This window comes from Hesperophylax consimilis, chromosome 25, assembly GCF_061612785.1.
Source record: "Hesperophylax consimilis isolate HC1 chromosome 25, BYU_Hcon_1.0, whole genome shotgun sequence".
Taxonomy (NCBI): Eukaryota; Metazoa; Arthropoda; class Insecta; order Trichoptera; family Limnephilidae; genus Hesperophylax; species Hesperophylax consimilis.
In genome coordinates this window covers 28,545,112-28,570,119 of record NC_142860.1, presented here as the reverse complement: position 1 = coordinate 28,570,119, position 25,008 = coordinate 28,545,112, and the positions used below count along the sequence as shown (strand labels likewise).

At 38.5% G+C, this 25,008-nt stretch overlaps 1 protein-coding gene across 2 annotated transcripts in view; it reads left to right on the top strand.

The window, feature by feature from the left end:
- Positions 1-25,008, top strand: part of LOC149411772 (Y+L amino acid transporter 2) — a 141,688-nt gene that overhangs the window by 87,306 nt on the left and 29,374 nt on the right. For both annotated transcript variants that reach the window (XM_089646870.1, XM_089646871.1), the window contains exons 5-6: positions 55-157; positions 604-729. In XM_089646870.1, coding sequence (XP_089502996.1) covers positions 55-157; positions 604-729 — 229 coding nt within the window. The remainder of the gene's footprint in view (positions 1-54; positions 158-603; positions 730-25,008) is intronic.

Below are 25,008 nucleotides of genomic sequence, written 5' to 3'. Positions count from 1 at the left end.
CCGTGTATCGATGTGTGAATGTACTCTTGCTAATATACTTGTTGTACCCTGCAGGCCATCGTGGCGCTGACCTTCAGCGTGTACGTGCTCAAACCCTTCTTCCCCGAGTGCGCCCCTCCAGATGAATCTGTCAGACTGTTGGCTGTCTGCTGCATATGTAAGTACATCAGTTTCAAGTTCCTGATCAGAAGTAGAACATCAGAACTTATCCCTTTCTGCCCTTAAGACGAGAGATATCCAAACAATAATATACCCTCCTTTGCATCTTTTGGAGATGGTTGCAGTGTTTGATAGTCCCGTTCTTATAACTGATGCATAACATATCTTCACGTCGAAATCCTTCCTTCTTCCTTCCTAGCCCTAAGAAGAGAAGTCGTCCACAATGATCTTTACATTCCTCTACATCTTTTGGAGATGGTTGGTAATGTTTGATAGCCCAGTTATTATACGAAAGCGGATGCATAACATCTGCTCCTAAGACAAGAAGATATACTCTTTAATCTCTGCATCATTTGGAGGTGGGTGGTAACGTTTGATCAGTTGTTAAAACGAAAGCTAATGCATTGGGTGTAGACTTGCCTAATGGTCTGTTTTGTCTACCAGTGGTGCTGACGTTCATCAACTGCTGGGACGTGAAATGGGCCACCATGGTGCAGGACGTGTTCACCTACGCCAAGCTGCTCGCTCTGTTCATCATCATCGCCGCTGGCGTCTACCAGCTCTGCTTGGGTGAGTCTTTTATCCATTAATCATCAGGGTGAGATTTGACATCCTCAGCAAATCACCATCCTAACCAATGATTGAATAAATCTCATTCCGGTGCTGAGTCATTGCTTAAGTATTCCTCGGGCGTCCCCGAATTCTTCTATCATCCAAACCACTCCCTAGACACTTCTGGCACTAATAAGAACAAATTTTGAAATTATTATCGAAATCGGTTAACTATTTTTCGAGTTTTGCGAGCACAAATATATGCAAGCTGATTTTTTAAATTTGAAGAAGTGCTTGTGTGTTAATAATGATATAATACGTTTATATGATAATACTTGTTTTTTTTTTATTATTATTCTAGATAAAAGAAAATTACATTTTTCACTTATTTAACTAGAAATAACAAATACATTACACAACGATATTATTCACTTTCATTATTTTGTTGATTGAGCATAAAACTGATTTTTTTTTTTTAAATGTTCCTATACTTTTTTCATTTTTAATTTCGTCTGGGAGACAATTATATATGTTGCTTCCCTCGTAACCAATGGATTGCTTGCCATAATGAGTATGTATGGTGTTTTTATCGTGTTGCCGTGTAAAGTGTGTGTGTACTTGGGACGTTTTAATGAGTTCTGTATTTGTATGTATGAGTTTATTATTTATTTTGTTAATAAGGAGACATGTTTTATATTCATATAATTTTCTTAATGATATAATACGTTTATATGATAATAATTGTTAATGATAAAAAAACATTTCTATGATAATAATACGTTTATACGATCGTACTTTTTAATGATATTCTAAGTTTATATGATGCTTTTTGCGTAGAAAAATTGCCTCGTTTTAATGATAAGAGTATCTAGAGAAAAATCAATAATTAGGCTTTTCGTAACCCGGGAAAGATTGCATTTCAATAATAAAAAAAAACAAAAACGTTGTTTTCATGTACATTTTAAAACGTTTATTTCATTGATACATGGTTACCAACACGTGCATTAGGCATTTATCTTATAAAAAACATCACTTTAATGTTGTTAGTTATTTGAAAATATAGACCATAAAATTCAATTTGGATATTGGCATAACCGTTTTACCCCACTTTTTGACATAACATGAAAGTAGTTTTTTGCAAATACAATTATTATATATTTACTTATCTAAAACTGACAAAAAATAACACACATAAGTTGTAAATATATTGAATTACACGAATATAGTAGTGAATTAACAATTTTATCATCGAAAACATGATTATTGAAGATATTACCAGAAAACATAAAAACAGTTGTCAGCCGCGGTTACGGCGGTTCAAGAATCACATAACGCACATGCGTGTAGTGCTAGATGCAAAACACACTGTTGACAAATTTAAAAAACCGAATTCAAATATTTTTTATTAGTACCAACTCGAATAAAAACTTTTACTGTATTTATAAAATGTGTAACAAAAAAACCGGATATATTATTATGGCTGTAGAACAATTGTGTACGTATTGAATATTAATTAAGTAGGTATGTATAACCAGTGATTCGGGGGTTTAGGATCACACGGGCCTATCTATAAAAACATTGTTTTGAGATAAACACAAATAAAGATTGGAATGCTCATATGCCAAACTGTATGCCCAACTGTATGCATAACTGTATATCAAACCGATATGCCCCACTGTATCTCCGAGATAGAGCTTCTTGTCACTAATAAATATGATTATGGTATTACCGAAACTCAAAACACCAGTTTTAGTAGTTAGGCCCCTGTGATCTTGTACTACAATATATATAATAATTATATAATATATAATAATTGTTGTACTAGATCAGAAAATTCATGATAATATCTCTTCTAGTCATAACTAAGTTTTTTGTTATTGGTTTTATTTGCCAGTGATATCCATACCGATTTGAAAGAATGTCACCAAGTTAATACTTTTTTTGCACGGTTTTTTTTTTACACAGGGTTGCATGGAACGTATCCACCGTGTAAAAACGGAGTCCAGTGTTGTGATGTATGGTTGGTTATAAGTTGAGTATTTAAGCGATAGATGGCGCTAGTCAGAAAGCTTACTCGAGAGTCCGACAGATGTCACTAGAGTGTAACAATTACTCGTGAGATGAGATTGACAGGGAATAAGCTTCTCGAACCAAAGAATTACCAACCCTCGGGTAATGAACAGTGTAGCTAAATCCAGACCTGTTATTTGTAACGTAACCGCAAACGCAAAAAAAAAACATAAACGCAATTATAAGTAGAACCTCTAACTTTTTAACAAAGAGTTCTCCACACTTAAATCTGCTAAGTAAGAACAGATATAACAAGTGTATGACATAAACCTTTTAAAGGAATGAAAATTGAATTAAAATAATCTTTCTGTGAGAATGTTATAATCATAATAAAATAATTGCTAAAATTGGATTACTTTGTAAAGAAAATAGTACTTTCCTACTGAACGCGTCAGTGGGTAAGTACTAATTCGGTATAATATTCATCTGAGCAAAACTTAATTTCAACTTCGGAAATACTAATTTGTTGGGATGTTTTGCAAGGCCGTGTGATAAATGCGCGATAATTTTGTATTATGAATAAATTATTTGAGGCACTCCTGATTTAATTTAACACGTAAGTACTCAGTTTAAGATGAACTGTATAAATTATCATTGATATCTACGCAGCAAATTCCAATATTGATTAAATTAATACGGAATAGTTTATCGGCTTATTAAGGTTAACCGCAACGCTCGTTATAATTTACGCGTTCATAGATGGCGTTAATAAATTTATTTTGTTAAAGTTAAAAAATTTTCAAGTTATTTTTAAAAATATTGAAGAATTATTTGTTTGAGCTGGTCAAAGATATTAGAAGAACGAGATATGCTATGTTGGCCGCCGGACCGTAGCCGGAGTACTACCTAATTAGGGTACTTTGAACGGTATCGGGACGTGTACGCACAGAAATCTGTTCTATGTATTAGTGCGGATACCTTAGCGCAAGCTAAGGTGTGCAGTAGTATTGGTGAACAAAACCGGCGACACTCGGCAAAACAATTCCACTCAGTACGAACTGCTCATAGCATATCTCGTTCTTCTAATATCTTTGGAGCCGGTACATACACAATGTGAATACGAATAAATAGTTTTTGTCTGTGTAAAAACTCAATTCTTTCAAGAACGGCATGCAAAAATATATTGGATCACCTGTACAATATTGTATTTGTATGCCTTTCTTGAAAGAATTGAGTTTTTATACAGTTTATAATTTGAGTAAAAACAAAAATATAATGTATTTTTTAATACAATTATTAAAAAAAAATCTGTATAACAGAAAAAAAAAACTTTTAAAAAATTTCTTCGTTTCCTTCGATAGCATTACAGAATTCATCTTCAGGTCAGATGTGACATCTGTCCGAAACGTTGGCTAAAGAAAGAGGAAACGCAAAACGTCATTAATCTTATGATATATTTCTTCTCTAACTTCATACATATCATGTGCATCATTCTCAAATATATCGTTTTAGAATCGATATACCTTTTTACGCTAATTCCACACAGGGGGCCCTGAGGAAAATAATTTAATTTTAAGGATGCTGTGTGGAGGGCCGAATACACAAGTTACACTTATACCACAATTACAATACATATTGTTCCCTTTAAAACTGCTATGAACTTATTACAGCTTACAGCACATATATGTGTACATACTAAAAGAAAACGCGCTTTTTTTCAAATTTTTCTGACTTTCTTTCACACTTCAATGAGGACATCCTTTCAAATTATTGTGAAAGGGAAGGTGAATTTATATATTAATTGTGTTTAAATGGTCAACTTTCATAATTATGTGGAAGATTGGAGTCGAGTTCAAACTTAGAAGAGATGAGATGTTGAATGGAGGGGAAGCAATTTTAGATAAGGCTTGATAGAAGAGAGAACATTTGCTTAGAGAGAGACAAACTATGTTTTCTAAAGTTCCCACTTCTAGACCACAGAATGGACAATCTGGGGAGTCAAGCACGTGAATTATAAAAAGGTATAAGAGAATTCTCATTCGAATAAGTGAGGAAAAAATAATAAATAATTAATTATCGTAATTTTTTTCGAGGTTTAAAACACCATTAAAAATAGCAATAGGGATACAGTGTGAGGCTGAATATTCAGATATGGTCAATAACCATGGCTGTAACGGACGTACTGCTCCGTGATCGGACGCGGTCGCCCCATATTAAAATCCTTTATTTTCCTTAACTTTGCCTGTCTTTAAATTTAATAAACTGGAGTAAATTATGTAAAAATGAAAATGTCAATGTATGAAAAGATAACTTGTATAACCCTCTGTTTGTAAAAATGTAATGTAAATGAATATATAAACAATAAATGAAACGTCGGAGCTTGGCTAGGAGACACGGGCAGAGAAGTATACCGAGAGAGCTGGTGGATTAGTAGCATTTAATTAGTATAGCATTTAATTCGGGCACGGTTATGAGAATCGTGCTTATACGAGAGGGAACGTTCGGCCGCGACCCGAAGCAAAGGGCCGTGCGCCGTCATAGCGTACGAGGTGGTTTGCCGCCCGAACGTTCCACCAGCGCGATTCTGAGGACCGTGCCCGAACAAAGAGAGGCCGTGGTCACGTTCGACCACAGGGCCCGAAATTACCGGCCGAGAGGCGGTAGCTAACCCGGCGGCGGGCCGCGGGCGCGCCACAAAACACGGGCCTCGATTCCAGGAATCAAAGAGAAAGCAGGCCCGTGTGAGCGTCGCTCGGCCAGCGAAGGCCGCCGGGGTCTTATAAAACGGGAACAGTCCCTTGAAACATTAGATATCCAGCAACCTCCACCAGCTCTACACTTCTCTCTGCTCTGCCTTCTACCTCGCTCCGACTTCTGACTCTACTCGCCTTCTCTTCTTCTTCTGACCCTCGCCTCACCCCGGACCTCTCTGCCCCTACGAAAGACCCGGACTCTACAGCAAGGACGAGTACTAGCATCGGACCAGCTACAACGGCTACAGAGACGGCCCCGTTCTACCCCTCCACGCCACTGAAGGAAGACATCTCACGCCTCCACGGATTGGGATCACCGCCCTGTTTACAGTCTTGTGTGTCACACATTACGTCTGATACATAAGTGGTCCTTCGACGCCGGATCTCTCCGTGGAAAGATGTCACCTTCACTGCGCTCTGGGAAGAATAACGCTGACGGGGACTCATCGCAAGGAAGCGATGATCCCACACCAACCGGGGCGGCCACAGCCGCGCCCCCCGGACTCCGGCCAACCGCCCCCCTGGCCCCCTCTGATCCCCGAGCGGACCTACTGCCTGGTCCCTCCGGCGCATCACCACCACAGACGCCCCCTGCCGCGGCCGACGTCTCGTCAAGAAGCGAGGCTTCCAGCGAGGACACGCTCCGGCAGGTGCAGCTCGAGCTGAGAGCTGAGAGGCGGCACAACCGGAAGCTACAGGAGGACCACACCCGACAGATGGCAGAACTGATCGCCACGCTGAAGGGCCTCCCGCGGACAGCTTCACCTGCAGCCTGGCAACCGGAGACACACGCCACAGCTCCACAGGCGGAGTACCCGACGACTGCGGCGCCATCTAGCGGCTTCGGGCGGAACCTGGGCTACTCAGCGGAGACGCACGCCACTGCGCCACGCCTGGGCTACTCAGCGGAGACGCACGCCACTGCGCCGCGCCTGGGCTACGCGGCGGAGTACCAACCGACTGCGGCGCCATCTAGCGGCTTCGGGCGGAACCTGGGCTACTCAGCGGAGACGCACGCCACTGCGCCGCGCCTGGGCTACTCAGCGGAGACGCACGTCACTGCGCCGCGCCTGGGCTACTCGGCGGAGTACCAACCGACAGCGGCGCCATCTAGCGGCTTCGGGCGGAACCTGGGCTACTCAGCGGAGACGCACGCCACTGCGCCGCGCCTGGGGTACTCAGCGGAGACGCACGCCACTGCGCCGCGTCCTGGCTACTCAGCGGAGACGCACACCACTGCGCCGCGGCTGGGTTACGGACCGACGCCGACGCCGGCGCCCCCGGGCGTACCTACTCAGAGCTACGCAGCGGAGGCGCAAACCACTGGCCTTCCACAGACTGCGGCGCCCCCTAGCGGCCCCGGTCACAGCCTCACCTACACAGTGGGGGGAGAACCCACTGTGCCACAAGCCACAGCCCAGACCGACGATGTCATTGAGAGCTCGCGCCGCGCCGTGAGGGCTCAAACCGGGACGGAGAAAAACCACGCTGCGGATCCACTCACAGACGGCGCTCCCCCAGGCGCCGCGACGCTGCGAGGTGGACCAGAGCCGCAGTACGGCTATCCCGGTGTGACCCGCGGGCCCGCCCAGTTCCCAGCATTTCCCCCGAGTGCAGACTCGCCATCGCAGCCCCCTATGGATGGATACGGGGCTTTCGACCGCGCAGACGAGGCAGCGAGGCAGACGCGGGACTGGGTGAACCAGGGGAGTGTCCCTCTCGCCCAGGTGACGGCCATGTTTGCCGACGCCCTCCGGCAGTCCCAGGCCGGCGGTACACCCCGCTCCCACCCCGAGGATGAGCGGATGGCGTCGCTCATCGCCCGGCAGTCCAGCGCCAAGGACCTGCCGCCTTACGCTGGTGACGCCATAGAGTGGCAGGCCTGGAAGGCACAATTCCTGCAGTCGACGGCCACCTGCGGGATGACGGCGGCCGAGAATTTGATGCGGCTACAGCGTGCCCTGAAGGGAAAGGCGCGCGAAGCCGTCAGCCCTCTCCTCCTGGACCCGGCGCAGGTGCCGGAAATCATGGATGTCCTGGAGCACCGCTTTGGGGGCGCGCACTCGGTCGCCGCGGTCATGTTCGACCGGATAAAGCGGCTAACCCGACTGCAAGAGGACGCATCGACCGAGGCTCTGGTGGAGTTCTCGGGCACGGTGCAGAACATCGTGGCTTCGCTGGGGAATCTGCGGGGCGATTACCTCTCCAACCCGGCCCTCCTCAGCGAAATCGCCTCGAAGATGCCGTTAGCCCTACGCCTCTTGTGGTTGGGTAAGGTGGCCGACCAGACGCACGCGGCCACCGTGGTGCAGCTTGCCGCGTTCCTGAAGCGGCTGACCAACGCGGTGCCGCGGTCGGGCCTCACCGACAATGGCCGAGCAGCGCGGCCGAGCAGCTCGGTCGAACATCAGCGGGCCGCCCGCCCGTATCGTGAAAATGTGCACGTGATCGACGAGCGGCCGGAACCCCGCAGTGAAGTTTGGTGCACACTGTGCAAAGACGACTCGCACAAACTCTACCAGTGTCCCCGATTCGCCGAAGAAACAATCAGTGCGCGTTGGGAACTTGTGAAAAGCGCACGGTTGTGCTTTAAGTGTCTGGACGGTGTGCACCAGACAAAACGGTGCGAGTACCGGACCAACTGCGGGGTGGGGACGTGCAGGGCCCCGCATCACCGCTTGCTGCACGATGACGCATACACTCGTGACCCCGAGACGCACACAGTCACGAACTCGTGGGAAAGTGAGGGACAAGTGCTAATGAAAGTGATTCCCGTGACATTGTGCGGCCCCGGGGGCCGAGCGACCGTGCACGCGCTGCTTGACGAGGGCTCTGCAATAACCCTAGTCGAGGCAGATGTTGCAGACATCGTTGGAGCCGCGGGTCCGGTACGTGGCCTGCGAATTCGGGGCGCTAATGGGATGTGCTCATCCGATGCTACGTCCCGGCGGGTGAGACTGTCGGTGCGCGGCGACGGAGACGCGTTCACGGTGACGGCCCACACCGTAACGGACCTAGACCTCCCGCGGCAAACAGTGGCCGGCCGCCGGCAAGTGAAACCACGGCTGCTGATCGGACAAGATAACGGGCTGCTTATCGTGTCGCGGGAGGTGCGGAAGGAAGTGAGCGGCCAGATGACGTCCCGGACAGCCCTCGGTTGGATCACGCATGGAAGCACCCGGCGCGACGCCGACGCCGACGCCGGGACAACGCTGAGGATGGCTTGTCCGAACGCCGCCCCACCGGCCTCGCTGCCAACGCCCGGGACCACGCTGCTGGAGACCGACCATGCCACCGGGGACCGTGCCGCCGGGGGCCGTGCCGCCGGGGGCCTGTCCCGACGCCGCCCCACCGAACTCGCCACCGAGACACACTCGCCAGAGGGACCGGACGCCAGGGACCACGCCGCGTCGCAGTCGCAGCACGCCTCTTGCTAAAAAGGTGTAGCCGAGCTCCACGGGGGGAGTGTAACGGACGTACTGCTCCGTGATCGGACGCGGTCGCCCCATATTAAAATCCTTTATTTTCCTTAACTTTGCCTGTCTTTAAATTTAATAAACTGGAGTAAATTATTTATTTATTTATTTCACGCCTATTAAGGCTTTTACATACATATATATAAAAAATATTTACGAAATTATACATGAAAATAGTGCAGGAAACGACTATTAAAACAATTGCAGAAAAATAAATATAAAGTCAAAATATCACTCAACTTGATTTGATCTACACAGAATGCAGGCACAACATATAAAAAATCCAAAATATTTTTTTCTATTTCAGTTGACAAAATTATTATATGTTAGTCAAATCAAATTAAGTACCTTTATTCAAATATTCCACTACTCGATGAAAAAAAAAACTTCAATAGGGTATGCTTATATATTGAAATTGATGTACTAAATATATCAACAACATCTGAGTATTTGTTTCCTAGCTGTTGAATCCGTCGCATAGGAGTATGATATTGGGACGTTGACATAGAATTGCTACAATAATATGGTAGGTACTGTCTTGAAACCGACCTGCTTGGAGTATGAAAAGAGATTACATATAATAAATCAGGGGTATCAAACATTGAATTAATGATTTTATACAAACAGGTTAAATCGGAAATAATTCTGCGATCAGATAATTTTATTAAATTTAATGAACAAAGTAAGTTATCGTAATTTAGGTTTTCTCTAGGAATGCCCATTTTGAAATTTACATATCTTAAAAATTTATTTTGGATTCTTTCAATCGCATGTGAATGAACCTCATAATTTGGGGACCAAACCGTGGAATTGTATTCTACATGACTCCTTACTAGTGACATATATAATGTTTTTACAGTATTTACATTATTGAAATCACTAGATACCCTTAAAATAAATCCCAACATTTTCAAAGCTTTATTGGTTATTATTTCAATATGCTTGATAAAGTTAAGTTTCGTGTCAAACCAAATACCTAAGTCATTAATTTCCGAGACAGATACTAACGACATGTTGTTAATGGAATAATCAAAAAATATTGGATACTTTATTCGATGAAACCTCATAATTTGACATTTGCTTATGTTAAGTTTCAAGCGGTTATCACGACACCATATAATTAATCTTGACAAGTTATTTGACAATATATGGCAGTCGTTAATGTTTCTGATTGCTTTGAATAATTTCAGGTCGTCTGCAAACATTAACACTTGAACATCATTGAAAATATACAATACATCATTGACAAATAATAAAAACAGGATTGGTCCTAAGTGTGATCCCTGGGGAACACCACTCGTAGCAGTGAATTTGTATGAAAATGTGCCATCAATTTTAACAGCCAGTAATCTGTCGGTCAAGTAACTATTAAACCACTTATATAGTGAACCACCTATACCGAATTTATGGAGTTTATTCAGCAATAACTCATGATTGACTTTATCGAAAGCCTTGCTAAAATCGGTATAAATAGAGTCAACTTGACATTTACTAGACATGGAATCAGATATATAGTTTTGATAGGTTAACAAGTTAGTAAGGGTAGATTTTCCAGTAGAGAAACCATGTTGCTTAGGAGAAATGACGTGGTTTAATCGGAAAATAACTTTTTTAAGAAGAATTTTTTCAAAAACTTTAGGAATTGTTGATAAAAGGCACACCGGTCTGTAATTAATCACCTCGTGTTTATCGCCTTTTTTAAAAATAGGCGTAAGAAAGCTGAATTTCCATTTAGTAGGAAAACATCCTGTTCGTAAAGACTGATTAAACAGCAAATATAAAGGATACGCCAGATTGGTAGCACAATTATTCAAAAATACAGGAGGTATTTTATCTGGTCCACCACTTTTGCTTTGATCTAGTAATTTTAGTTCAGTCAATATATCATTATATTCTATGTGGATAAAAGATAAATTAAGATTATGATCAGTAGTAAAATTTGATACTGTACTAGCAGAAACTGGTGTCTCACATTCATAAACGCTTTTAAAAAAATCAGCAAAAAGGTCAGCGATACTTTTAGTGTCTTTGGCCTTTTTACCTGCATATTCCAAGTTGGCGGGTATACCAAAGTTGTTATTTTTCATTGATTTTGCATAGTTCCAAAAATACTTTACATTATGATTTATTGAAGTTTCAACATTATTAATAAAAGAATTGTAGCACATTTTTGATAAGATTTTACAATCTTTTCTAACGTTTTTAAATTCAATATAATTTGATAAAGACCTGTCTTCTTTATATTTCTTATGTAAAACTTTTTTAAGGGCAGTTAATTGAACAAGTTCTTTGTTGAACCATCTCGGATATTTTGATTCTTTAAAATGAATGAGTGGGATGAGATCTGTAATAATTTTATCCAGCAAGTAATAAAAAGATTCAATATTTTGATTAATATCGCCTTCCTTAAGAAATGACCAATCTTCCTTGTGGAGACGATCATTTATGTCCCGATAATTCGCATTTTTAAAGTTATACGTAGGAATTGAATTATTTTGATTGCCTTCTTTAGTACAAGAGATAAGTATTGCTAGTGGGGGATGGTGGTTGTCTATCGGAAGAATAGACTCTAATGATTCATTTATAATAACGTTGCTTTCATTTGACAAAACTAGATCTAGAACACGATTATTAATATTACGTACATGGTTATATTGGGTTAAATTAAAAAGTAAAGACATATCTAGAATTACTCGTTCGCAGGCGGTTGCTGGTATTGAATTAAAATTACTGTCTAAAACGTTGAAATTGCAATTAGGTAAATTATAATCACCGCAAATAATTATTTGATGATTTGGATATTTTGTTTTTACTAACTCAACATCTTCACAGTGTTTTTTATAGATTGATATGTTGGCATTAGGAGGAATATAAACAGTTCCAATAATAGTTTTCTTGAAATCACCACTTAACAATACGAACAATTGTTCCACATCAGTATTTTTGATTTTGAGTGCTTTCGAAGTAATATTTTTGCGGACCGCTATCAGGACACCACCTCCTCTTGTATTGGAGCTGGTATTCTGACTCCGGTCTGCTCGGTGGACATGGTGCCTATGTAGTCCTAGCTCCGCTGAGAAGATTGATGATGTTAGCCATGTTTCAGTGAGTATGATGACATCATTTGAGAAAGATGGAGCATTTACTCTGAACTCCTTTAATTTTGTTCTGATGCCCCTGACGTTCTGGTAGTAGATGAGGCGTTTATATGGCTGGAGTTTTTTGGTTGAACATTGATAATTTTAGGTGAGTTGTTAATATATTTTATGGTTAAATTATTTTCTCCCTTATTTTTCCGGTTTTCTAACTCCTTCCATACATTTTGAATTTCTTGGCGCTGAACCCATGTTAAGTCTTTTTTGGTTTTAATACTGAAATTTTTGTAGTCTATCGCCTTTTTTTGAAGAACCAGTTTCACTTGATGTTGATCTGACAGTTCAATCTTGATCGGACGTATTTTATCCATTTCTTTTTTACCTAAACGGAACATTTTTATTTCAGAGGTATCAACATTTTCAACTTTGCTTAGAATACTCAAAACTTTGTTCTTATCCTCCCTCATGCAGTCAGTTTGAGTACCAGTTGAGCACTCAGGTACATTAAACATTATAATATTCTTAGAACGTAATTTTCTCTCCTCCATTTCCGCTAGTGTTTCGCAAATTCCAGGTAGGTCTTGGATGGTGTTAGGTAGAGGTTGGACCTGAGGTGGCTTCTGTTGTGAGATGTTTGTATAGGCCTTCAGCTCTCCTTCCAGGAAGCCCACTTTCGCACCAACAACACTAATATTCCCCAAAAGTTCCGAAAGTTTAGGAGTTAATTTAGCCATTTGCTCTTTGGTAAATTTATTCGATGGATCCATAATGGTACTGTTCATAGAGTTTATTATATTACTTGCCATCGTAATAAAATGGTAGGGATCACACGAATCCATAATTAGTAGATCGAAGCAGAAATATAAAATATGAAAAAGTTTAGCTGCCCTGATCACGTACTCGGGATAGTATGCGTAAAATGTGAAGGTAACTTTACTTACACACACACTAGAAGCAAGTGCGAACTAACGAATCGACAGTTCGATTGACAGATTTATAACTATTTTGTTTTTGATATATCTTTTAACTGCGAGATTGGAATCACTTGGAATTCTATCACTACACTAAAACTCGATTTGCACTTGTAATTTAGTACTTCCTATACGCACAGGTATAAAATTAAGTATTCTTATTTATGTTTTAAACTGGAGCAGAAACAAAACCGTGCACTGTTTACATGTAGTATTGTTGTATTATGTAAAAATGAAAATGTCAATGTATGAAAAGATAACTTGTATAACCCTCTGTTTGTAAAAATGTAATGTAAATGAATATATAAACAATAAATGAAACGTCGGAGCTTGGCTAGGAGACACGGGCAGAGAAGTATACCGAGAGAGCTGGTGGATTAGTAGCATTTAATTAGTATAGCATTTAATTCGGGCACGGTTATGAGAATCGTGCTTATACGAGAGGGAACGTTCGGCCGCGACCCGAAGCAAAGGGCCGTGCGCCGTCATAGCGTACGAGGTGGTTTGCCGCCCGAACGTTCCACCAGCGCGATTCTGAGGACCGTGCCCGAACAAAGAGAGGCCGTGGTCACGTTCGACCACAGGGCCCGAAATTACCGGCCGAGAGGCGGTAGCTAACCCGGCGGCGGGCCGCGGGCGCGCCACAAAACACGGGCCTCGATTCCAGGAATCAAAGAGAAAGCAGGCCCGTGTGAGCGTCGCTCGGCCAGCGAAGGCCGCCGGGGTCTTATAAAACGGGAACAGTCCCTTGAAACATTAGATATCCAGCAACCTCCACCAGCTCTACACTTCTCTCTGCTCTGCCTTCTACCTCGCTCCGACTTCTGACTCTACTCGCCTTCTCTTCTTCTTCTGACCCTCGCCTCACCCCGGACCTCTCTGCCCCTACGAAAGACCCGGACTCTACAGCAAGGACGAGTACTAGCATCGGACCAGCTACAACTGCTACAGAGACGGCCCCGTTCTACCCCTCCACGCCACTGAAGGAAGACATCTCACGCCTCCACGGATTGGGATCACCGCCCTGTTTACAGTCTTGTGTGTCACACATTACGTCTGATACACATGGCTAAAGCTATTTCAGGCAAACATTTCCGTTCTGAATGGTGGTCTGTCATCAGAGCGAAATAATCGGTGATTGTGACTAATTAAATTATGTTTTTATCGGCAAAAATTTTATCAGACAAAAAGCTTTTGGAAACTAATTTCTTTAATATCCATTAAGTGTCTATGGAATTGAACTCTGAACATAACAATAAAGTTGTCCTTAAATTATGTTAAAGTGTTGCTATATTGGTGTTTCAAAATAATCAAGCAATATATCGTTTTAAAAAGAAGTGGTAAATGAATGTATTCAAATAATTGGTTTTTCGTTGTCTTGAGTAAACAAGGTGCAATATATCTTTAAAATTTACATTAAAAGTTTTGACAGAAAAAAAACCACAGAAAAACATTAAAATAGACAGGTGATCTGAGATAAACGCACATAAAACTTGATTTTTGCCGTGAATAGTGAAATAAATAAAGTAACTCAAGATGGATCCTAAAAGTTTTATTGATAAAGCCACAGATGCAGTTCTAATTCTACAAAATTGCATTAATGACAGTTCGACAAAACTAAACAAAGAACAAATTAATAAATTAACCCCGAAAACAATTACAATTTTGGGGTTAATAAGCGAAATGGCAGCAAAAATGGCCGATATTTCTGGAGAAAATAGAATACTTAAGGAAATTACCGGTAACAATAAGCAATACCAAAATTTGGGGAAAAAAATTATTATCACTCCGAAAGAAGAGCAGACCACGGAGAAAACCGAAGAGGATATTAAAAAACAAATTGATCCAATTGAAACAGGAGTGATGGGAATAAAAAATGCAAAGGATGGTAAAATAATTGTTACATGTAGAAATAGTCAGCATATTGAAAAACTACAGGAAGACATAAAAATAAAGTTCTGTGAAAAATATACAACGAAGATCCCGGATAAAAGATTCCCATCAATAAAAGTCGTTGGAGTAACACATAAAATGGATGAAAAAGAAATCGTTCAGAACATAAAAATTCAGAACGAGTTTCCAGAAGAACCACAAAAAATGGAAGTAACTGTAATAAAAAACAAGAAATTAAAAACAGGAGAAGAATATATAATATATTTGGAAGTAGATACACAAACACATGGAATAATGTTGCAAATGCAAAAAATAAATATTGGATGGGAAAGGGTCAGAGTATTTGATGCATTTGACATTAAGCGCTGCTATAAATGCTACGGGTTCAACCATAAAGGGAGCGAATGTAAAAAAGACTCCTTTGTATGCCCTAAATGTACAGGTGGTCATAAAAGTGAAGAATGCAAGGCTATTAGAGGAACAGAAAAGTGTAATAATTGTATTAATACTAAAAACAAGTTGAAGATAAACCTAGACTCAAATCATCCAGCGTGGAGCTTCGAATGTCCAGTATACTAAAGGAAATTGGAATTGGAGAAGAAGAAGGTAAATTTTTTATAAAATGCAACCAACTGCAAGGAATTATATACTTAAATATTCAGAGTCTGATATCGAATAATGAAGAAATCCAGATACTAATAGAACGAAATGATCCTGCACTTGTAATGTTAAGCGAGACTCACATAACATGCGATATTGAAGATAGCGAAGTTACTTTTGAAGGATATACAACAATACGCTGTGATTCCTACAGTAGACATACAGGGGGAGCAATAATAATCATCAAAAAAGACATATTATATGAAGTTATTTCTAACACACAATATGAAAAGAACTGCTGGATACTTGCGATCAGGATAACTTCTGGATATAAGAAAGGAGTATACGGAGTAATTTACCATTCTCCAAATGCAAGTACCAAAGACTTTCTATCATTTATAGAGAACTGGTGCACCCAAAACCTAGAAGAGGAAGAAAATAATATCCTAACTGGTGACTTTAATATAAATTTCAAAAATTTGAATGATACATATACTAAAAGACTTAAAAAAATTATCCAAGCATCGGGAATGAAACAACTTGTTAAAAGTGAGACACGAATAACGGATAAATCCAGGACGTTAATTGACCTTGTCATATCCAACAGATTAGATTTGAATGTAAAAGTTCTAGATGAGCCAAAAATAACCGACCATAGCCTTATACACATTACAGATAACACAAAAAGAACTAATACGAAAACCAGCAAAGAAATAAAATATAGAAATTATAAAAAATATAACAGTGAAAGGTTAATTGAACTTCTGGGTGATATGAATGAACTTCATCAAATGGAATTTAATGAAAAGTCTAAATCATTAATAAATAACCTTCAAGAAGTAATCGACCAGTTAATACCAATCCAAACTACTAAAATAAGAGGAACAAATAAATGGTATAACATAAAACTACAATCAATACAATATGAAAGAGATAGAATGTACAAAATTGCAAAAATCTCAAGAAACTCACAAGACTGGAAAGCATTCAAAAATGCAAGAAATAAATACTCAAAACAACTGAAAGTTTGTAAGAACGATTACTTCAAAAATAAAATTATCTGTGAAAAAGGAGACACTAAAAAAATGTGGAAAACCATAAAAGGATTAATGCAAACTGAAGATAAAGGGATGAAACATGACATTGAATTTCCACATCAGATACAGGGTAGCATACAGAACTGCTTCAACAAATATTTTGTAAACAGCATAACGGAATTACATCAGAGTATACCAATACTGAAGGAAGACAACCGCGTGAGAAATGTTCCCCTAAACCGAGAAAAACTTGTGTTTAAAGAGATTGATGAAACATATCTTTTACAGATTCTAAACAGCACCAAATCAAAAGAGAGTCCAGATGGAATAAGTTTTACAGTTTTAAGGGATGCAATGCCAGTGATAGGACCTCATCTACTGAACATAATAAATGAATCGTTAAGAAGTGGAAAATTTCCAAACACATGGAAAACATCTATTGTGATCCCGATTCCGAAAGTTGTTAATACCAGAAAATGTGAAGAATTTAGACCTATAAATATGTTACCAAAATACGAACAGGTACTAGAAATTGTAATAAAGAAACAACTCGTTGAGTATTTGGAAAAACATCATATATTATGTGACGAACAATCAGGATTCCGTAATAATAACTCTTGTGAAGCTGCAATAAACATTGTGATTGATACATGGAAGAAAGAAACAGATAATAAAAAAATCACCATTGCAGCATTCTTAGATTTTAAAAGAGCATTTGAAACGATAGAAAGGAAAAAACTTTTGGAAAAATTAGAAGATATAGGTCTTTCTGAAGTAGCTCTAAATCTTTTCAAAGAATATCTCCATGAAAGAAAACAGGTAACAAAAGTGGAAAGCTCAGAATCAGAACCGATAGAAAACAACCTCGGTGTTCCACAAGGGTCGGTATTAGGTCCAATTCTATTCATTATTTACATTAATGATATAATTAAAACCATAAAACATTGCAAAATTAGATTATTTGCAGACGATACATTAATCTATATTTCATGTGAAGAGTACACAGATGCAATCAATAAATTAAATGAAGACCTTCAAAATATAGCGAAATGGCTGAAATTAAACAAATTAAAACTGAATGTCAACAAAACAAAATATATGGAAATAGGCAACAAAACGCATAACACAGAGTTAAAATTGACAATTAATGACGAAAAAATTGAAAAAGTAAATGAAATTAAGTACCTAGGTGTGATACTAGATTCAAAACTAACTTTCGCAGCAAATTTTGAATATGTGCTAAAGAAGGTATCTAAAAAAGTCAATTTTCTTAGAAGATTAAGAAATAAACTAAATGGAAACACTACAGAGCTGATTTATAAAACTATAGTTGCTCCACATTTAGATTATTGCTCTACTATGTTATATTTGGCCAATGAAGGAAACTTGAACAAGCTAGATGTTATACAGAATAGAGCTATGAGATGTATACTAGGAAAAGGAAAATACGCAAGCATAGATCAAATGAGAGAACAGCTAAATTGGATTTCTATAAAAAAGAGACTATTATATAATGTGTTAATTTTTGTACATAAAATCATGAACAACCAAATGCCAAAATATTTTAAGGATGAAATTGTTTTTAATAGAGATGTTCATAATTACGAAACCAGAAATGTAAATAGGATTAGATTGCCACATATGAAAAAAACAAAATCACAGAACTGCCTAATGTACAAAGGACTAAAAATGTATGATGAAATGCCTGAAAGTCTGAAGAATGAAGGAAGAATGAATGTATTTAAAAAGAAATGTTATATTTATTGTAAAAATATGTAAAATTACAAAATGAAATATGATCTTGTTTATATTAGTTTATATTCAAATGTATAAACTAACTCAATAAATAATAAAAAAAAATAAAAAAAAATTACTCAATGATTAGCTGCCTAAATTAAATTTCAATGAACAATTCAACAGCCACTTAACAAAAGTGTCTGGGGCTTTGTAATCGCGTGTACAAACTCATTATCTACCCTTTTCCTTAAATTAACTGAAAATAAAGTTTTTTATCTTTTTTGCTCGTTTTGTTTCAATCCGTTTTGATTTATTCTCAACTTCAAATAACACAAGAAAAATAATATTCTGGAAATTTGGGTACTTACAACCTTCCTCTCCCCCATCTCCTTTCCCTCCCCACTCCCGCCAGCCTCATCATAGTACTACTAAATAATTGAGAATCTCTTCAAATTATAAGTGATTCAGTTAAAAATGGGATTGCAGGTCCTTAACAAATGAATTGAAGTGTTTCCGGAAAAAGTTTTTGTAAAATAGAAAAGTATTATCACGAAGACTGAACACCTGTTCAGTAATGAGTTCATAAAAATCCTGTTTTTTTTTTCATTCGTATTATACATATATTATCAAATGCTGTTGCATGGACAACATGTGATCATTTAAATTAGGAATTTATGGAATGTTTATCGTGATCAGTTAAATTATGAATTTATGGAATGTTTATCTGGAAATGGCCTGTAATCCCATTTTTAACCGGATTATCGATAATTTGAAGAGACTTTTAATAAATTTGTAATACTCACTTTTCTTCGTGTAAGATACCCTAATTGCCCGAAAATGTCGCTATAGTTCCACTAGTTTTTGGTAGTTGGGTATCTTATGCGGTGTAAATGTACTAGACAACTATGGAAACACACTAGGAAAATATATATTTTGTAAAACAAAAAACACAAATACCATCATAATAAATTACATAATGCCCTTCTAAATGAAATTATAAACACCTCCATGTAAATATCAGAATCCCTAATGAGGGGGAGAGTGTATAAATACATATTGGGTGTAAAAGCGATTCCTGGGGATATTTAGAGTAAAGATGTACATGTCGTTTTTCTGTCCGATGATATTTCCAATTAAAAACAAAAATATATTTAGTAAAGCCAAGCGGGTCACGTGATACGCACTCCGTCTCATTCCAGCAGCACGGTAACAGAGGAGAGAGAGCGCTTATCACGTGATCCCGTCGCGTCGTGTAGCAGTGTGATTAGAGGCGACGTGTAATAGAAACATATTTGCAGGTAATATTCAGAAACAGCTTTTTTAAAATCATATTTTGAAGGTTATACTCATCAATGTAATATATCATTGAAGAAGAAGATAATACTAATAAATCTATACGATACATGAAACAGAAAAATAAAAAAGATAACAGTACTTTTTTATTTATACCTCGAGGGAATCGAACCCAGAATCTCTTGTCTTACCGGGACAGGCGTCTTTAAAAAATAAAAGTTGTTCCTGAATATTCCTTCAGACTAAAAAAAGTCACAGTATACTCTTCTATTACATTACGTGTCTTTGATAAAATCCTTCTGGTACGTGCTGTTATAATATGTAAAATATTACGTTACGCATCTTTGATAAAAATCCTTCTGGTACGTCCTGTTATACTCTATAAAATATTACATTACGTGTCTTTAAAATACTCATAAATAAAATACAATAGAATAATGAAAATTAATAAAACACGCTTTCCACACCTTCAAATCGTTGTTTCAAGTTACTCAAGTTTATAAATTTAATGACTAATACAAATTATTTTAATAATTTAACTCCATCATGGAGCGGTGTTGTGTTATTTTTTTATAATAATAAGCTCTCAAGTTACTGTTCTGCGTCGTATTACATTCAGTTAAATATTGCGAAGGAAAAATACACAAACGTAATAAAATATATCGAATTTAGAACCAACGTGTCCAGTCCATTGTTTTCAATTCCACCCTTTCTTTCAGTTTATTGTGAAGCTGCAATTCCCCTGTCTATAAACTCCGCCCCCTTCCCTTCCCTAAATCCCTGGAAACTTACAGACCTGTGGGTGAGTGGGGTGGTCCAACTGCGTCATCGGGGATAAATACTACGTCAGAAGCAGAATAATGGCATTGTAAATATAAAATTCCCAGATTAAGAAAATTCTCAGTGCGTAGGACGCATTTAGAAGCAAATCAACAATTAATTTGTCATGATTAATTTTATCAGCCTTGGGATTAAACATGATTGAACTTATTTACTGTTCATAGCATAATCTGTCACCAACTTTGCAGTTTTAATATCGGTTTTAAATCAGCCTCAATATTTTTTCCAAGCGTGTTTCCGTTCCGATCACCATTAATCTCTCTTTGAAGTTTCGCGGTAAAAATATATTTTACACGATGTGTAAATCAAATCATCAAACATACTAATTTCGGTTGCGACTCCGTCTGTCTGTCTGTCTGTAACTCCGGTTAAATGAACTCCACAACTCAGATTTACGTTGGAATTAAGTATAATTTTCAAAATGAAAGTGTTTGTTTGGAGAGTTCATAAAAGCGACAAAAACCTATTAATATAAAATTTTAACAGAAAATTATTTTAATTTCCGTTTTCAAAATTGTAACTGGTTTGTCGGGAATTCGGATTACCCATGATTTTCACTGAGCTAGTTGTATACAAAATGACATCTTTATTGAAATCGTTATGTTTGAGTAGACGCAGCGTCTACCTTTTTTTTATTTCACAGCACACATAAAAATGCCTTAAAAGGGTAAATGCACTTTACCAATATAAATAAAGGATATCATAGTGTATGTAACCATTTGTTTTAAATATTTTTTTATGTTTTCAACATATATTCAGGTACATATATGTGTTTGGGGATCGGGTGAGAGGCACGAAATGAAAGTCGGTCGTGAAGGTCACAGTGTTTATTTGAGTCAGTTGCCGTGATGAAGAGATGGCGTAGGACAGATGTAGTATTCTCCGGACGCTGCGGTGATATGCTGGTCAAACGCGGGTCAGTGAGTCGACGCCGGGCGCTGGTGACCGGGACTCGATGACTGTCAGGCACTGGCGATTTTGGGAATCAGTACTCCAGTGTTGACGGGAAGGCCGAAGGTGCGGCGGACCTTGTAGGCGGTTGAGCGGGCGCTGCGTAGACCAGTGAGGATGCTGCGTGTCCTCGTGCGCTTCAGCACTTCATCCACGCATCATGACCACCACGAGGACACGCAGCATCCTCACTGGTGTACGCAGCTCCCGCTCAACCGCCTACAATGTCCGCCGCACCTTCGGCCTTCCCATCAACACTGGAGTACTGATTCCCAAAATCGCCAGTGCCTGACAGTCATCGAGTCCCGGTCACCAGCGCCCGGCGTCGACTCACTGACCCGCGCTTGACCAGCACATCACCGCAGCGTCCGGAGAATACCACATCTGTCCTACGTCATCTCTTCATCACGGCAACTGACTCAATAAACACTGTGACCTTCACGACACGACTTTTATTTCGTGCCTCTCACATGATCTCCCAAATGTGGAACTAATTTTATCAGTGAGAAGTATGCAATTGTGTTTTAGAAAGAATTCTGTTAAAAAGCTCTAAATTTAATTAGATAAAACGTATCTCCTCATCTACCGTCTGTAACCGCTCTTGTTTTTGGATTTCATTTATTTAATTTCTGAGAAACCAAATTCGCAAAGATGCGCCAATCCGAACGGCAACAGAGATTTAATAAATAGTTATAAAATATGGTCGAACTACCCTCGCAAGTCTAGCCTCGCAGCGGCACAGAACGGGTGTGCGTGCTCACTCACTCACACTCAATACGCTGTAGTATACCAACATCACTTATATCTTATATCCCTGTGTTGCTTCGACCACTACTTCGAATGTAACAAATATTTATTTGACTATGTAGGAATTGAATTTATTTAAAATTGAATAAATTTTAAATAAGCAGGAATTATTCAAAATCAACGGTTTTGAGGTTTATTCCTTCGCGGCACACTAGTATTATTTTCTTTGGTAACAGGCGTCTTAGACCACTCTACCCACGTGTATTTGATAGTCGTCTAGCCTAGGATTCTATTCTTATAACTAATAAATGTATATAACCTATGATTACCTAGCAGTTACGAGTATTACCTATAAAAAACTGTTATTACCGCGCGCGTGCTCTGCGCAAATTACTAGTTACAAACATAATTATACTATAACTTATATCATATTAGATCTACGAGCAGCGGCGGCTAGTCCTAAGGAGCATTCACTAAAATTCAGTCAATTTTAAAATAATAATACCACCAAACATCAAAACAGTGATAAAAGTAATACTATAGTAATAATATAGGTTCAGAACAGATATTGTCTAGTGAGTCGGGTAGCGCACATAATTTGTAAACAAATATTGATGTCAATAAACGCCCGGGTTACCGGCAAATTAAAAAAAAAAAATCTATTCAACCGGCTCGAATTTTCGTTCTTTATAAAACTCCGTTGAAGATTGTATCAGTCTAGAAAATAACTTAAACAGGTTAATTTTGGTGCACTCTAAATAAACTATATCTCAATATAAATAAGTGCCATTCAATAAGATTTTACAAAATAAGTCAACCAATTATTTATTCATATGAACTTAATAACTTAACCCTTACCTTTGTAGAAGAAATTAATGACCTGGGCATCATTTTCCTTTATAAATTAAACTTTATATCTCACCTAAACTCAGTTAACAATAAGGGAATGAAAATGCTTGGATTCATTCTTCGAAACTCCAGAGACTTCAGAACTATTTATAACAGGCTTCAGAACAATATATTTCAACCTTGAAAATTTTGTATACATCTTTAGTTCGAAGTCAAGTCGAATATAACTCCTCGATCTGGTCCCCACATTATAAAATACATTCGATTCAATAGAAAAAATTCAACACAAATTCCTAAGACACATTAACTTTAAACTTGGTATTCCCATTGAAAGTATAAACTATAATTACTTAGTGAAAAAAATAATTTTATTAAAACTCTCAGATCGAAGAATTATATCCGACTTAATATTTATGTTCAAAATTGTAAATGGTAGTGTAGACAGCTACCATTTACAATAATAAGAGCTACTCGATCTAAAACCCTCTTTGATTGTAACAATTCTAAGACTGAACATTTCAAACACTCGCTTGTACCTAGATTACATGAAATTAGTAATAGGTATCTGTTTAACTGCACAGAAGCTAGGTACAAAAAGGCTTTAATATCATATCTTTTAAATCATGACCATGACCAATAAAATGTAAGTCTACTCATACTTACGTAAAAAGTCAAATAAATATGTATATAAAACGAACTGCCTGGGGCAACTGAGGAAACTTGGGTCAGTAATAATATTTAATAAGGTGAACCAACAGCTTGATTGGCACTTACCTACTTTCAACCAAAACCTGAAAATAAATGCATACATTTTAGCTATTGTAATATTTTTATAATATTATATATTTTATATTATTTATAATATTATTTATATATTTGAATATATTTAGCTATTGTAATATATTATATCATGTATCTATACTATCATATATTTCGATCAATACTAATCTAACCTAGTCTACCTATAAGTTTTGCATGTACCTGTATCTCTAACTTTTTATATCCATCTAGAGTTTCTGTTAATTGTATATTTTCTGATGTCACTGTTTATAATTTACTGTATATGGTATATTTTATACCGTTGATATTAAAATAAATACGTCCTAAGTCACGTGGTGCGAGCGGATTCCATATCGCTCACTGCGAAATGTCATCTGGGAACATAAATTATCTAAATGCGTAGAACATGGAAGTAGAAGGTTTTATTGAAATTTCTCAGAAAAATGAGCGGCGCTCATCAGTACCCTAAGACACAATACATGATTTTGTTTCGCCGAGATGGCTCCACTTTAGCTCACAGTTTACACACGGTATAATTCCAGTAGATCGGTATAGGCTTCAAAACTGCTAGTATACTGTAGGTACTGTGGACTGACAATGTTTCGTCTTCAATATTCAGTCTCATGGACTGACAATGTTTTTAAAGCACAACCTATTTTTGTGAATACAAACCGCAACAGTCAGTTCATTTTGACATTTCGGATTTTAATAGCATACTTCGTGCTTACTTTTAAAACTGTACGGTATACGTGTTTGAAAACTTTATCTAAAAACTGAAGAAACATTAAAGTGGGTGGCTGAAATTGGCAGGTTCTAAAATATACTTCAACCAATTTGAAATTTCTTTGGCAAGAAACTATGTGAAGCTAATTAGTAATTTATATGTCAGCAGCAAGTCATGCTCTTCGTACACAAATATACTTACAAGCAACGTGACTGTGACGCAATAACAAGTAGCCTACCGGTATGCTACTCTATACACGATGCTAACCGAATTATACCGAACTTGATCATTTTGTAAGTGCAGCCGTGGATATAATACGATGTCAAATGACTTTAGCGACGAAGACAATAATATTGTTCTTCTTTATATATTGACAAGCATAAAAAATATCTAAAGCAACTACACGAGAATAATGTAAAATGGAATTTTCTTTCCAACCTCAATCCACGCCCTCTCTGCTAAATCCTTTTTAAAAAATATTCCGGTAAATTACATTCATATAAACATTTAACAATCAAATCATGTTCGGGCGGCATTTCTG